At 39.7% G+C, this 14,133-nt stretch overlaps 4 protein-coding genes across 5 annotated transcripts; 3 read left to right on the forward strand and 1 right to left on the reverse strand.

The window, feature by feature from the left end:
- The first annotated feature begins 87 nt into the window (after positions 1 to 87).
- LOC18018080 (cytochrome b-c1 complex subunit 8) lies at positions 88 to 884 on the forward strand. Its single transcript, XM_006398914.2, has 2 exons — positions 88 to 349; positions 642 to 884. The coding sequence occupies exons 1-2, from the start codon at positions 180 to 182 to the stop codon at positions 688 to 690; spliced, it is 219 nt and encodes a 72-aa protein (XP_006398977.1). The 5' UTR covers positions 88 to 179; the 3' UTR covers positions 691 to 884.
- Positions 885 to 1,967: 1,083 nt separating this feature from the next.
- On the forward strand, positions 1,968 to 4,239 carry LOC18018081 (probable leucine-rich repeat receptor-like protein kinase At5g05160). Its single transcript, XM_006398915.2, has 2 exons — positions 1,968 to 3,357; positions 3,468 to 4,239. Exons 1-2 carry the CDS (start codon positions 2,055 to 2,057, stop codon positions 4,082 to 4,084), a joined length of 1,920 nt encoding a protein of 639 aa, XP_006398978.1. The 5' UTR covers positions 1,968 to 2,054; the 3' UTR covers positions 4,085 to 4,239.
- A 98-nt stretch (positions 4,240 to 4,337) lies between these two features.
- On the reverse strand, positions 4,338 to 9,701 carry LOC18018082 (cellulose synthase A catalytic subunit 3 [UDP-forming]). Of its 2 annotated transcripts, XM_006398916.2 has the most exons (15): positions 9,537 to 9,701; positions 9,355 to 9,424; positions 8,941 to 9,136; positions 8,608 to 8,813; positions 8,412 to 8,514; positions 8,123 to 8,300; positions 7,719 to 7,985; positions 7,275 to 7,620; positions 7,060 to 7,197; positions 6,843 to 6,968; positions 6,544 to 6,756; positions 6,147 to 6,408; positions 5,747 to 5,949; positions 5,295 to 5,645; positions 4,568 to 5,152 (listed from the first exon to the last, which is right to left on the reverse strand). In XM_006398916.2, the coding sequence occupies exons 2-15, from the start codon at positions 9,376 to 9,378 to the stop codon at positions 4,568 to 4,570; spliced, it is 3,198 nt and encodes a 1,065-aa protein (XP_006398979.1). In that variant the 5' UTR covers positions 9,379 to 9,424; positions 9,537 to 9,701. The 2 variants fall into 2 exon arrangements, with proteins under 2 accessions (XP_024011606.1, XP_006398979.1); XM_024155838.1 differs by lacking the exon at positions 9,537 to 9,701 and having other exon boundaries at positions 4,338 to 5,152; positions 9,355 to 9,378.
- Positions 9,702 to 10,328: 627 nt separating this feature from the next.
- LOC18018083 (protein NETWORKED 4B) lies at positions 10,329 to 12,470 on the forward strand. Its single transcript, XM_006398917.2, has 3 exons — positions 10,329 to 10,431; positions 10,942 to 11,035; positions 11,128 to 12,470. Exons 2-3 carry the CDS (start codon positions 10,942 to 10,944, stop codon positions 12,351 to 12,353), a joined length of 1,320 nt encoding a protein of 439 aa, XP_006398980.1. The 5' UTR covers positions 10,329 to 10,431; the 3' UTR covers positions 12,354 to 12,470.
- The last annotated feature ends 1,663 nt before the right edge of the window (positions 12,471 to 14,133 follow it).

Genomic DNA, 14,133 nt, shown 5'->3' on the forward strand with positions numbered 1-14,133 from the left:
GGTCGGTTGTACCGGTATTATTTTGTTGACCGATTAAAAGGGATTCATACACCAAACCAACACCGATTATTAAGCCAATGAGAATATTCTAAAATTCTCCAATTAACCATCATCTGTTCATAAGGTAAGATTGAAGATTCGTCTCGGTATATCGTAGATTGAAGAAGAAGACGACGAAAATGGGGAAGCAGCCGGTGAAATTGAAGGCGGTGGTCTACGCGTTATCGCCGTTTCAGCAGAAGATAATGACTGGTCTCTGGAAAGATCTGCCGGAGAAGATCCACCACAAGGTCTCTGAGAATTGGATCAGCACAATTCTCCTCCTCGCTCCCGTCATCGGAACCTACTCGTACGTTTCTCTCTTCCCTTCCCTCTCCCTATCAATTGGTGAATCAATCGATCGTTTGGAAGTTTGGGATCTGATGATTGTGATGTTCTTCAATCTGATTGTTAAGCCATGTCGTTAGTTTCGATTAGGCTGTGATTTTATCGGACCTAAAAGGTTTGGGTTGATTTGGTGATGAGAGTCTCAGCTTGATTACACGTAGTCTATGTAGCTTGCGTTACAACTATTCGATTTGAGATTTCTTTGTTCTTGGGATGGTTTATTTGTTAATGCAATCTTCGAATGTCGAGTGCAGATATGCTCAACACTTCCAGGAGCAGGAGAAATTGGAGCACAGGTTTTGAAACATGAAGACGAGTTTATGGCGTTTACTTTGTTTAAGGCGTTTTCTTTACATGTTACAACTGAATCCATAAGTTCGGAGTCAGTGTTCTCTGTTAAGGTTTATATAACCGCCACTTGTTAAATAAATGTCTCCATAATCTCAACTTTGGATAATTTAACATTTTTTCCAGGGTGTAATTACTGAGTTGTTTTTCTTCTTCTTTTTCTTTTTCATTGTGTTCATCTAACGGTTTACGCGAGTCCTCAAGCTTGGGAACAGAAGATACATTTTTTTTTTTTTTTTTGTCTTTCCAAAAATTTGAGGGTGACAGGTTTGGAATTGATGGTTGATGCAAAATCATTGAGTTAACAGTAACAAAACTCAATCATGGGTCTTCAAGGCACTGTTTAAAATTCATCAAAAGCCATAGTACTTACGTGAATGTCACTTCATAATAAATCTTCATGGGTTTATTACAGTCCATCATCATTCATTATTCATTTTAGTTAGACCAACCCAATCTATGAGTTGGAGGAAGTTGAAAAGCAACACTCATAGTATAGTCACACAGTGCTATTTTCTCATTAGACCAATATCTTTGATTCTCTCGTGTTCTTCAACTTTATGTACCTAATTCTGTTAAATGCAATTTTTAGATTAAAACAAAGACCCCACTGCAGTGCTTGGTTTGGTAATTATCTCTCCATACAAAATTCACACTATACTCTTTAATTGGTTAAAAGTCTTGCTGATGAGTCTTCTAACTCAACACAATTAACCTACCTTTTCCGGTAAACTGTTTTTGGATAACTTTTATATCTATTTTGATTCGGCCAAATACAAAGCATCAAAGCAGAGTTGACTGTTAACGACCAATAAAATTAAAAAACGAGACAGATCATTTAGTTATATTTTTCGGTCAATTTTTATAACATTTGTTGAATTATCTGATGAGATCGATCACTACCTTTTTCTTGATTTGCATGCTGCATAATGCAAAGAAAAGATAAAGCAATATATTCTTTGATTTGTAGTGTTGTCTCTTAAAGAGCAAATGAAAGAAGCAAAAAATGGGTGCTTTTGCTTTTCTTTCCCTCCTTTCTTTGCGGTGTCTTTGCTTTTATTTACCTTTACATATTAATTTGAATTTGAATCTGCTTTTCTTATATTTATAAAAAAAAACCATTATGTTTACTTAGCAATGGATTCAAACCAACTAATCATTGATTCTTTATCTAATTTGAACTCACTTTCTTTTTTAACTCTCTCTAACCCAAGTAATTGAAACACAAAGGCAGAAAAAAAAAGAAACTTTCACAAGAAACCTATTTCTCTCTCTTTCTCAGATCATCTCATGGAGTGAGTAACCAAAAGAGCTCAACCATGACTTCGTCTTCTCAAACCACCCTGACCGTTTCCGTCTTCTTCTTCTACCTCTTACTCGCCGCAACCGCGGTTTTCGTTTCAGCCGATTTAGCATCAGACGAACAAGCCCTTCTCAATTTTGCAGCATCAGTGCCACACCCACCAAAACTCAACTGGAACAAGAACCTCTCTCTCTGCTCCTCATGGATCGGCATTACCTGTGATGACTCCAACCACACCAGCCGCGTTGTTGCTGTCCGTCTTCCCGGAGTTGGTCTCTACGGTTCAATCCCACCGGCCACGTTAGGCAAACTAAACGCTCTCAAAGTCCTTAGCCTCAGATCTAACTCTCTCTTTGGAACTCTGCCTTCTGATATTCTATCACTCCCCTCTCTTCAGTACGTTTATCTCCAGCACAACAACTTCTCAGGCGAACTCACTAATTCTTTGCCGTCCATCTCCACGCAGCTTGTTGTCTTGGATTTGTCTTATAACTCTTTCTCCGGTAATATTCCTTCCGGTCTCCGGAACTTGTCTCAGCTCACTGTTTTGTACCTTCAAAACAACTCTTTTGATGGTCCAATTGATTCTCTTGATCTCCCGAGTGTAAAGGTTGTAAATTTGAGCTATAACAACTTGAGTGGACCTATCCCTGAGCATCTCAAGAACTCGCCGGAATATTCTTTTGTCGGAAACTCATTGCTATGTGGTCCACCTCTGAATCAATGTTCAGGAGGAGCCATCTCTCCGTCTTCAAACTTGCCAAGACCATTGTCAGAGAATCTCCATCCTGTCCAGAGGAGACAGAGTAAAGCCTATATAGTCGCCATTGTAGTCGGATGCTCTGTAGCCGTTCTTTTCCTTGGGTTTGTTTTCTTGGTCTGTCTCGTCAAGAAGACGAAGAAAGGAGAAGAAGACGGAGAAGGAGGGCGAACGCAGGTGGGTGGAGTGAATAGCAAAAAACCGCAAGATTTCGGGAGCGGAGTTCAAGATCCAGAGAAGAACAAGCTCTTCTTCTTCGAAAGATGCAATCATAATTTCGACCTCGAGGATCTCTTGAAAGCTTCCGCGGAAGTTCTCGGAAAAGGGAGTTTTGGAACGGCCTACAAGGCCGTGCTTGAGGACACAACCGCGGTCGTGGTGAAACGTTTACGAGAAGTCGTAGCGAGCAAGAAAGAGTTCGAACAGCAATTGGAAGTTGTTGGTAAGATCAACCAGCATCCAAATTTCGTACCGCTCCTGGCTTATTACTATTCGAAAGATGAGAAGCTATTGGTCTACAAGTACATGACGAAAGGGAGCTTGTTCGGGATCTTGCACGGTGAGTTATGCATGATGAGACATTGAGACCACACACCCTAACTTTTATTTTTGTAATCGAAAACTTGTGGGTCACGAAAAAGATTGTTTCTTTTTATAATTTTGGGACAGGAAACAGAGGAGGAGACAGAGGAGTAGACTGGGAAACGCGGATGAAGATCGCGACAGGGACTTCAAAAGCAATCTCTTACCTTCACTCGTTGAAATTCGTTCATGGAGACATCAAATCCTCCAACATACTTCTCACTGAAGACCTTGAGCCATGTCTTTCCGACACATGCTTAGCCACACTCTTCAACCTCCCGACTCACACACCGCGAACCATCGGCTACAATGCTCCTGAGGTGATTGAGACTAAGAGGGTCAGTCAGAGATCAGACGTTTATAGCTTCGGTGTGGTGATTCTCGAAATGCTAACCGGGAAGGCGCCTTTAACTCAGCCAGGTCTCGAGGATGAGCGTGTGGTCGTTGATCTTCCGAGATGGGTCCGGTCTGTTGTGAGAGAGGAGTGGACAGCTGAGGTTTTTGATGTGGAGCTCTTGAAGTATCAGAACATTGAAGAAGAGATGGTTCAGATGCTTCAGCTTGCGTTGGCTTGTGTCGCAAGGAATCCAGAGTCGAGGCCAAGGATGGAAGAGGTTGCGAGGATGATCCAAGAAGTGAGAAGAAGTGATCAGTCGCAGCAGAACAGAACATCCTCAGAGGCTACTTCGAATGTCTCTGAATGATTTTCTCATTCCAAACAAAAGATTCTACTTGTCTTATTGAATGGTCTGTTACTTTGTATCGTAGTTTAGTGCGGCAGATCAAATTCTCATCCTGTGAATTTGTTTCTCTTTGATTTTTTTCTTTGTCATAATAAAGTCGTTTGTATTGCAGTTAACTTCGTTTTCATATCATTTTGACATTTCCTAAGCCAGAAAATGCCCAAATCCAGAAATTGAAGTTAGGTCAACATGAAACAAGAATAATACACGATGATTTAGTATAAGTCAACACCACTTCTTGCATTCTTATCACAGAAACCAAAAATATTCGCTTTCACTTAAATTCTACACATAAAAAATACGACCACCACCGCAGACGAACAGACAAATTACAGACAACAAAAATAAAATAAAAGTGAAGAAATAAATCAATGAAAATATAATTTTTTTAATTATGTGTGTTTTCACCCAAAAACAGGTGTAATTGGCTATAGGTCACTTCTCTCAACAGTTGATTCCACATTCGAGAATGTCCGGGCCAGTGACTCTGCTAGTGAAGGGATCGATCCTAACCCACAACAAGGAGAAGATCGAAGCCAAGAGAACAGACCAGACCACAACAATGGTAGGAGTCCGGTTCTGTCGACCCATCAAACCCTTGAGGAAAGGGTACAAGTGAACAATCACCCAAAAGGCGAAGAAGAGCTTACCGAAGAGTGGTCCCCATGATTGGTATCCACTGTTGATAGCATAAGAGACTCCTGCAACAACTCCCACGAGGTTTACAATGAGCAGCGTCGTTGGCGGAATCAGAAGTGTTGTCCATTTGAACAAGTAGAGCTCGGCAAAGTCTCCGTCTTCGTCTGAAGCTTTTGAGGTGACCGTGAAGTTTGTGTCAACACCAGCAAGGACTTTGAGGACACCTTGAAACACGGCGAACAAGTGAGCGGATACACCACCAATGACCCAAAACTGCTCGTTCCTCCACCATTCGTCTATGCCTACGCCACTCCACCTCATTTCTAGTATACCCGTGGCGAAAATGGACAGAAAGAGCGACAGAAAATATATACTTGCAATGTTGCTAATCTGCAAAAGAGGAGCAATAGAACAGTTGAGATAAGGTTTTGAAACCGTAAAGCGCTTCTCTCATGAACCGACAATAAAGCAGAACGTAATTAGGGTTTGATCTAAAGAGTGAGAGAGAGAGAGAGAGAGAGAGGTGACAAACCTGAGGAATAATAAACTGGTTGGTGAAGAGACAAACAGCGGGCAATGTACAATACATGAGAAGAGGGATGGAGGTGATTGGGTAGATGGTGGTGTTCACATATGCAAACCTCTCAAGAAATTTCAGCCTTCCGTTGTAACCATACCATATAGGACAATGCCGACTGAAGAGAATCTCAACTGAACCTAGAGCCCACCTCAGCACTTGGTTCAGACGGTCTGAAAGATTGATAGGAGCAGATCCCTTGAAAGCCGGAAGCTTCGGCATACAGTAAATGGATCGCCATCCACGGGCATGCATTTTGAACCCAGTCAGAATATCTTCTGTCACAGAACCATAGATCCATCCAATCTGAAGAAACACAGCGGAAAAGATGAGCAAAGTGAGTGCCAAAGTGGATATGTCAGAACATTCATTTCAGTTTCATGTAGGAATTGGAATGAGATAAATACCTCCATTCCCCAATCTGATTTATCCTCGTAACCACAGCTAATGACATGGATAGCCTCTTTGAGAAGGTTTTCTGGAGTTGCTGAAGGAGGAACACCCCCATTTTCCATTAGGGTCGAAGCAACAAAAACAGCAGATTGTCCAAATCGCTTCTCTAGGCTCATTTGCGACATCAAGAGCGCCTTTTCATCGTCAAAACCAGCACCTGAGTTTACAAATGTCAAATAGTTAGGACATGATGAGATACCTAATCTGCAAACTATTTAGACTGTGTAAGCATAATGCACAAGACCATCTCTTAATGAACTGTCACTTACAAACAACCCCCTCCCCTGGATCAATATCTCAAACACCAACGTATTGGTATAACGAAAAACCAGAGAAGAAAAAAAAAAGTTGTACCTTCAACTCCCTCTTCTATGTCATCGAGGTTGAATACAGGAACCGTTGAGTCAGTATGCCTGCCTGATTTCTTTTTGTCCGACTCTTTCTTAGATTTGGAATTCTTCTTTCTTGATCCACCACAGAGCTTAGATAAAACACTTGGCTTCTTGTGTTTTACTTTTATTGGAGGTTCATAACCATATAACGCTGTTCTGTTGAAAACACACCCAGTTCCCACATATACAGGTCCTTGAATCCCATCCAAACCTCTCAAGTTAATCTGGAAAACATATCACCAAAAAATTACAACAAACCTCAAGAAAATGAATGTTTTAAATGTATATTCATGTCTAAGAGCAATTTGAAAGAAAAAAAAAAAGAAAGAAAAATAGACGTAAGTATAAGTGTGACTTACATCAAAGAAAACGGTATTACGATTAGCATATCTATCGTTCTTATCGATACCATCAAATCTTTGTGGGAACTGAACGTAACAAACTTGCTTCCCGAGATTCGGGTCCATCAGGAAGCACATTGCTTCTCTTAAGGCCTTGCTGTTATTTATGTAATGATCACAATCAAGATTCAAGATGAAAGGTCCATTGGTAAGGACTGCTGAGACTCTAACCTGTTTATTTGAAAAGTACCCAGATTAGACTAACAAAAATTTGTTCAGAGAAAGAAGAAGTATAAATTCCGAGATCAGAAACCTACAAGTGCATTCATAGCACCAGCCTTTTTGTGGTGCTGGAATCCTGGTCGCTTTTCTCGAGAAACATACACCAAACGCGGAAGCTCATTGCCCTCTGCATCAAGTCCACCATTTTGCCCCAAGAAAACCTGCATTCAACAAATGCTACTTCAACAATGAACTTCTAGAGAGAAAGAGAGAGTATACTCGACTTCCATACTTAAAACCAATTTCTCTTACCTGGATCATTCCTGGATGGTCCCTTGTATTGTTTCCAGGCCATGGTGTACCATCTTGCATAACCCACCCTTCTTCAGGACATTTTAGGGCTTTGGAAACAAGTGCATTGATTCGGATCTTAAATTCCTCATATTCCCTCTGCAAGAAAATAAAAGGTCAATAAAATATACTAAAATGAAAATGGGGTGACTACATGACTAAAACTACAAACTTACCTTCATAGCTCTACGATCTTTGACAAATGATGTCTGAACTTTATCCTTCAAGTAATCTATTTTCGCAGCAAAGTACCATTCTGGTGCACGAGGCTCAATGCTATATTTCTTGCAGAATGGCACCCATTTACGAGCAAACTCTGATGTTTCTGCAAGTGCTTCAAATGATAACATAGCAGCACCATCGTCAGAAACATAACAGGACACCTTGTCAACCGGGTAGTCAACAGACAGAATAGAGAGCACTGTGTTGGCTGTCACAAGAGGTGGCTCCTTCAAGGGATCAACAGTACTCACGAAAATGTCCACAGCGGCTAACTGCGACGGCTCACCTTCACGATCATATCTGTCCCAAATTGAGGATGATTAGATTAAAATGGGAAATATTATAGGCAGTCAATCCTTTGAGTAATTGCTTCAAAAAGATGGGGAAATAGAACATACCTTAAAGCAAGCCTGTCGAGGTAGGTTTCACGGTTCACAGGAAACCACTTGGGAAACTGATCCAAAATCCAGGATATGGCAAACCAGATCTCACATATCACTGAGACCAGCCACAGAGCAAAGGCATTTGGCACTGGATTTGTAATACGGTAATGCAAGAAGAGACAAAGGATGACAAGCCGCAACATAATAACCATTCTGTAAGGATTGATCCTTGATGAAGGAATCGAAACTTTCCTTGACAAAGGCTGCCTCGCTTCATCATTCCTGTACAATAAATAAAATGGAAAATGAACATCAAGACATTGCTTAAAGGAAAGGTGCTCAGATTGTGCAATGTCAGAACCCTGAAGCAGAAGAGGACATCACGACGGACCAAACGAGTAAAAAAAACAAGAACTCACAGCAAAGCCTCATCAGCGAGGATATCTGTGCTGGCATCAATATCTCCTCCACCTCTTTCAGACGCAGCCTGCGTGCTCACAGGACCAGTATTCTTTTCCTGCTTCATTTTCCAGCCATCAACTCTCTCCTTCCAAGCTACATTCCCTAGTCCAACAGGATCCACAATTCTTCTATTTGCTGCGGCGTGAACGACAACAGAGTACTGTTTAGAGTTTTGCAATAAAGGAAAAGCCTAGCAAAGTACGAGTATATGTGTAGGCCAGATAGTAAGTAAATAAAGATATTTACGTGATTGATTGACATCTGATGAATAGGGAAGGCGCTTTCCACCAGCTATAGTAGAAGATACAGAGAGGCGTTCAGGTGAGGCAGCAGAAAACTCCCCTGAAGTCTGTAATAAGTGAATGAAAAAATCAGATTCCAAAACTCAATTGCGTGAGGATGTAAATGCTTGAGAGGGAAGAATGAAATGGCAATGCCTTACATCTTGTCTACTCGTGAGACGAGGAAGATGATTGTGAGAGACCTCTTTGTCATACTCGGGTTGCCCCATTTCCTCTCCTTTCCCACGTGTAAGATGCCACCCAAGCATCCGCTCTGAAATTTTTTCTTTCTGCGGGTAGTTGAACTCAACGGTAGATTCATCAGCTAAGCCGTCCTCGTCTTTATCACCGGGAATAGCAGGACTACCTAGACACAGAGATTAGCAAATCACAGTGAATACCAATCTGATCCGTAGCTTAAAAACATGCAAAAAAAAAGAAGCGTTAAAAATTCAGATGGATCAAAGTCAAGAATATTCAGATCAAAAATATACCTTTGTGCCTCTTGTATGTTGTTTTGCACTGAGGACAAGATTGGTTCCCATCCTTCCTCTCATATTCATAGCAAGGCCTACAAACCGGGAATGAACAAAAATCACACGCCACAAAAGGATCTCCATCAACAGTCTTCCCAACGTCGTCACTACAGATCTGGCAAATCTGCCCACCGACGTTCTTCATCGGCTTCCCCTACAATAAGTCGAATCAAGAGTTAACACAAGCCAAAATTAGAAACCTAACAAAACAAAAATTGGGAAAAACGCGCCCAAATCAGATCTCTCCTATACACAAGTAAACACCACTTTCTCCACTCAAATCCGTCGATTTCAATAGAATTCTAGAGGATCACGCGGATTATAAGGAGAAAAAAACGGAACTAAGGATGATTAAGCAGAATCAAAACATACCGCGGTTTCTCCTTCGGATTCCATCGTCACTTACTTTCTTCCAACACCGAAACGTCGGGATACTTCAAATCTGCTCGGAATAATTAAGAACAAGAGAAATGCGATTAGATCTGACAAGATCAAAGTAAGTCAAATCTGAGAAGAAGAGGAAATGGAGAACGAGCTGATGAGTTAAAAGCTACCATGAGATCTGGAGATGGAGTCGGGATGTGACTCTTCAGATCTCTCTGAATCTGCGATTCTTCTCTCAAAGAGAGATATATGTATGGAATGTAAGTAAGGACTATTCGAATCTTTAGATGGCTTACAAGATGCAAGCTGCTATTTGTCTCTGCTCGTCACTCTTCGGATTTTTAAAAAATAAATATTACTATTATTGTAACAAATCATATCCGTCGGCACAAAAAAAAAAAACAATCATAGCCAACCAAGCAACCACCACCACCACCGACAACTCCACAGTCGATTTTTTTAGTTACAGATTTACAGTGTTGTAAAAGTGAAAAGCGTTTTCACTTACCGATAATTTATTAAGAAAAATTATAAATTAGTCGGTCGTTTTCTTTATCATTAAATTAGTGTATTAACTACTAGAGTTATTAAAAAAGTATCAAGTACAGAACAAAAGCACAAGGTTGAAGACGACATTATCTGGGCCAAAAACCCAAAGGCCATCAAGCCCAACATAATCGACAAATTGGACGAACCATGATCACACACATTTCGGTTCATGTTTGATCCAAACCAAAAGGACCGAAAACCGAAGCCAATAATTGGTTTACTGTTGAAATGTAGGTCTTCTGCATGTGCCGATGTTTAGCCACTGGGCAGAAGTAGACAGACTGTAAATTGACAAATGGAGAAAATGGCAAACATTTGAATCCCAAAGAGCGCCACTTTCTCTTCGCTATACGACAAATTTTCCCTCCTTTTTCCCTCCTCTTTGTTCCCTAACCTTTCCACCTTCCGCATCGTAACTCGTAACCCTACAATTCTTGTCTACATAAACCATCCTCTGTTTTATCCCCTTTTATCTCCCCTGTAATCTGGGCGTTTTTCCTTCTCAACCGAATTCAGGTCAGTGAGTTTTATGTTTATCTGTTTTTTTTGAATTTTGGACTGAGATCTTCGCTTGTACGGTTGGGGGTTTTGTAGATCTTATGATCTGAGTTACTAACTCTGTTGATATGAGATTCGTGGAGTTTTTTTCTTGTCTAGGTTCTTCCATGACCAAATTGTTCAAAACTACTTTCTTTTCCCGTTGCAACTAGTTATCTTACTTTTGTTTACAGGGGTAATCAAAATCTTCTAAAGTTCAAATTTTTAATTAAAAGAATACTTTCAGATCCAAGAAAACCGTAGTTTATATTTCCTGGAATTTCATGATTGCAGAAGTGTTTTTCCCTCCAGATCATGTTCTTGTCTTCCCTTTGTGTCACTTGTTTCTTTGTTGGCGAAAATGACAATTCTTTAGGATAGTTTTTTTTGCGGAGTTAGTTTATTTGCTCAGAAAGTTGTTCTCTTTCGTTTGGTGTTTGCTTGATCATTGTTTAACTCGTGACTCTCCTTCTTTTGTTGAATTTGTAGATGGATTCGCCCACAGAAACTGGACTAGAGATCTCAGATGATTCATGTGGGTGGCCACAGAATGGCAACTCGTTTGAAGAAATGTCATCAGGAGGTACACAAATATCTTCTCTAATTCATTCATATCTCTTCTTTGATTGTGTTTGTTTCTGTTCCAACACAAATCTATATTACATCAACTGTCAGGTTCAGACCAAAATGCCTCTTCCCCTGTAACTCCAGAGTCTGACAGAATACCTGTAGCTCTCAGCTTTGATCATGGCAATTCCGATGTCTCTCCTAATCATGATTATGACTCTTCTTATTCCGAGTTAGACTCGGAAGCTGAAGCCTTTTACTCATCTCTTAACCACCACCTGGTCTCACCAGGGACAATGGATACCCATGAGTTTGCTGAGAAACAAATTAGCTATGGAGAATTGATGAAGAAATTTGTCCAATGCGAGGAAGAGCTAAGGGCTACGAGTCTGAAGCTCCAAGATTCTGAACAAGAGATTGAGAAACTGAAAGGTGAGACTGAGATGAGAGAATCTGCTGTTGTACCTGCTGAGGATCTCTGTGCTGAGCTTGAAATTGCAAGGAGAGAAATAGAGGCTAAGAACACAGAAATTGAGGCTGAGAAAAAGCGAGCGCTGGAGCTGCAAAGACAGGTGGTTGATTTGGAATCTACGCTCTCAGACTCAAGATTCAACATTGGGAATATAGTGGATGAACTTCAGTGGAGTAGAGAATGTTTGGGTGTATCAGATGCTGAGATATCAAAGCTAAAGGAATCGTTGTGTGATTGCCAGCAAAACTTCTCTACCGAAAAGACGAAGCTGGAGACTAATGTTGCTGGTTTGTTAGAGAAGCAGACTTTCTTGGAAGCTCGGGTCAAAGAACTTGAATCACGTGGTCAGGTACTGGAAGATCAGATTAGGCATTCTGATGCAGAGAAAATGGAGATGCAGAGAAAAGAGGCTCAGGGGCAAGCTGAGATCGATGCATTGAAGATAGACTTAGCCTCACGAGATGAGCGAATCGAAGCATTGAACAAAGATTTCGACAAGCACAAGCTGAGTTACGATATGTTAATGGCAGAGAAAGACGGCGTCTGTGCCGAGGTAGACAACCTAAAAGCAGAGATGAGATCAAGAGACATCCAAATTGAGCAAATTGAGGACCAGCTTAACCAGCTGCGCTGTAGGCAAACCGAGCTTGTGTCTGAATCAGGAACAGCCAAGAACACTGTGGAAGAACTGAGAGGTGTGGTCAAAGAACTGGAGAAGCAAGCAGAGCTGCAGAGAAATGCGATATCGGAAGGAGAGGAAGAGAAAAGAGAGGCGATAAGACAGCTTTGTTTCTCTCTGGATCATTACAAAAGCGGATACAGACAGCTTTTGCGATTTCTTTCGAGCAACAAAATGCAATAACAAGCAATCGTGGTCGTGTGAGTTTGATTGAATATTATTGCCTCTGCTTCTTCGTTTCAATAGTAAGATGTATTCATTTGTCCCATCATATTTGTGTCATTGTGTTACTCTGTCTCATACATTCTTTAGTTTCTTTAGTAAGAATTGCAATTTACTATATGAAATCTAAGCTAGTGAGCTCGAAGATGCTTTTATATGTGTGTGCGTTTATGTATTCCGAACATAGGTATCTACAATTTTTTCTGTGTAGAGTTTTCTTGTATGATTATGTCATAATGACGTAAAGCCCCGATAATTAAAAGCCGGGAGGAGAAAAAGTCAAAAGGCCAAACACAAACCTAATCCTCCATTATCTCAGTATGGTTGACTCTCTCAATGAAAGAGCTGGAGTTAATGTGAAATGCTGATAAGAAGGTTTTCGAGTCCTGTAATAAGGACTCAATTATTATGGACATTTTTATTTCGGAATTATAGTATGTTTTGTCAAAACAAAATAGTGAACACTTCATTAATTAAAATATGAAAATTAGAATCAAAACTAATATGGAACCAAAAAATAATAATATGACAACAAGTTTGAACGAGTCTGTTTTTTTTTATACAGTGTATTCCGATTCTATTCGCGTTGAAAATTTATGCTTGTTGGTCAACTGATTTTTTTTTTTGGAAATAGTTATAATAGGTTCTCTGACTATATCAAGATTGGTCATGGTCTGCATGACTTTGTTTTAACTTATAAAAGAATTAAAAATGACAGAAAATTCCCAAATTTCAACTCTGAGATGGTCCATTGCCTCTCTCTCTTTTGTTTTTTTTTTTTAAATCCTCCCTGTGTAGCGATATATGCTGGAGTGCGTGGTTATGCATCCGCATGCAAATACATTTTTTTGTTATAATGTGAATTATATGATTGCATGTGTGAAAAGACTTTGCAAGACTGCTGGCGACGAACTTTATTAGTTAGATACAACAGATAATCAATTTAAAGATAGCTAAATAAAAGGTTTTTAGGGGCCCTTTTTTATTTCACTTTCTTAAGGTTTCGTACGCAAATATATTCTAAATTTAAGATATGTTTTGAATATAAAAAAATTACCTTTTTATTTCACATTCTTATGTTTTTTTTTGCTTCGAATTTAGTTAGTAGAGGTTACATTCATCTGTTCAGGAAAAACAAATACTTACTATATAAAGACGAATAGTTTTACTATATACTCTGAGAAATGAGATTTTATTTAAAAAAACTTTACATACATGAATGCTTTTCAAATGAGAACTGATGCTCCCGCATTATCAATTTTCATTCGTTTAGGACAACATACGCTCCCGCAATATTTTTTTTATTAGAAACATTAATTTTGACCTTTTCAAGTCTTCTCTTACACATGTAAATAAAAAGCAATTTGCGATATAAAGTAACATTTCCAGAAAAAAAAATGCAGCGGTCCCTAGTCTTCTCTTACACATGTAATTTGTAAAGAGTTGAATGGTATTGAACTTGATTTGATTTGATTTGGTTTGAGAATCGTATCCCGTAGTCGTTGGATTGTGTAAAGAGAAGACAAATATTGAAGTAACCTGTAGAGTCTAGTCTATACAAAATACTGAATATATGACACCACAACAAAGGTTGACTTCTCCGGAATAACAAACCAAAACGCTTATTTAGAAAGTCTGAAAGTAAGACAGCACAAAACGATAAAAGACCGAGTCTGTCGACCATTACTTTACTTTTTAATAATGTACCATACAAATAGTTCATAGAGTAATATATCTTTGA

Source organism: Eutrema salsugineum, unplaced genomic scaffold (assembly GCF_000478725.1).
Source record: "Eutrema salsugineum unplaced genomic scaffold, Eutsalg1_0 scaffold_2, whole genome shotgun sequence".
NCBI classification, from domain to species: domain Eukaryota; kingdom Viridiplantae; phylum Streptophyta; class Magnoliopsida; order Brassicales; family Brassicaceae; genus Eutrema; species Eutrema salsugineum.

What these genes read in the sequence shown, in the direction of transcription:
- LOC18018080 (XM_006398914.2), top strand. Translation starts at nt 180, where the DNA reads ATGGGGAAGCAGCCGGTGAAATTGAAGGCGGTGGTCTACGCGTTATCG. An exon ending in CCCGTCATCGGAACCTACTC is followed by an intron (nt 350 to 641) that starts GTACGTTTCTCT and finishes TGTCGAGTGCAG; the next exon opens with ATATGCTCAACACTTCCAGG.
- LOC18018081 (XM_006398915.2), top strand. Translation starts at nt 2,055, where the DNA reads ATGACTTCGTCTTCTCAAACCACCCTGACCGTTTCCGTCTTCTTCTTC. An exon ending in CTTGTTCGGGATCTTGCACG is followed by an intron (nt 3,358 to 3,467) that starts GTGAGTTATGCA and finishes ATTTTGGGACAG; the next exon opens with GAAACAGAGGAGGAGACAGA.
- LOC18018082 (XM_024155838.1), bottom strand. Translation starts at nt 9,378, where the DNA reads ATGGAATCCGAAGGAGAAACCGCG. An exon ending in AATCCGAAGGAGAAACCGCG is followed by an intron (nt 9,137 to 9,354) that starts GTATGTTTTGAT and finishes GACTTATTGTAG; the next exon opens with GGGAAGCCGATGAAGAACGT. An exon ending in AAGATCGTAGAGCTATGAAG is followed by an intron (nt 7,198 to 7,274) that starts GTAAGTTTGTAG and finishes ATTTTCTTGCAG; the next exon opens with AGGGAATATGAGGAATTTAA.
- LOC18018083 (XM_006398917.2), top strand. Translation starts at nt 10,942, where the DNA reads ATGGATTCGCCCACAGAAACTGGACTAGAGATCTCAGATGATTCATGT. An exon ending in TGAAGAAATGTCATCAGGAG is followed by an intron (nt 11,036 to 11,127) that starts GTACACAAATAT and finishes ATCAACTGTCAG; the next exon opens with GTTCAGACCAAAATGCCTCT.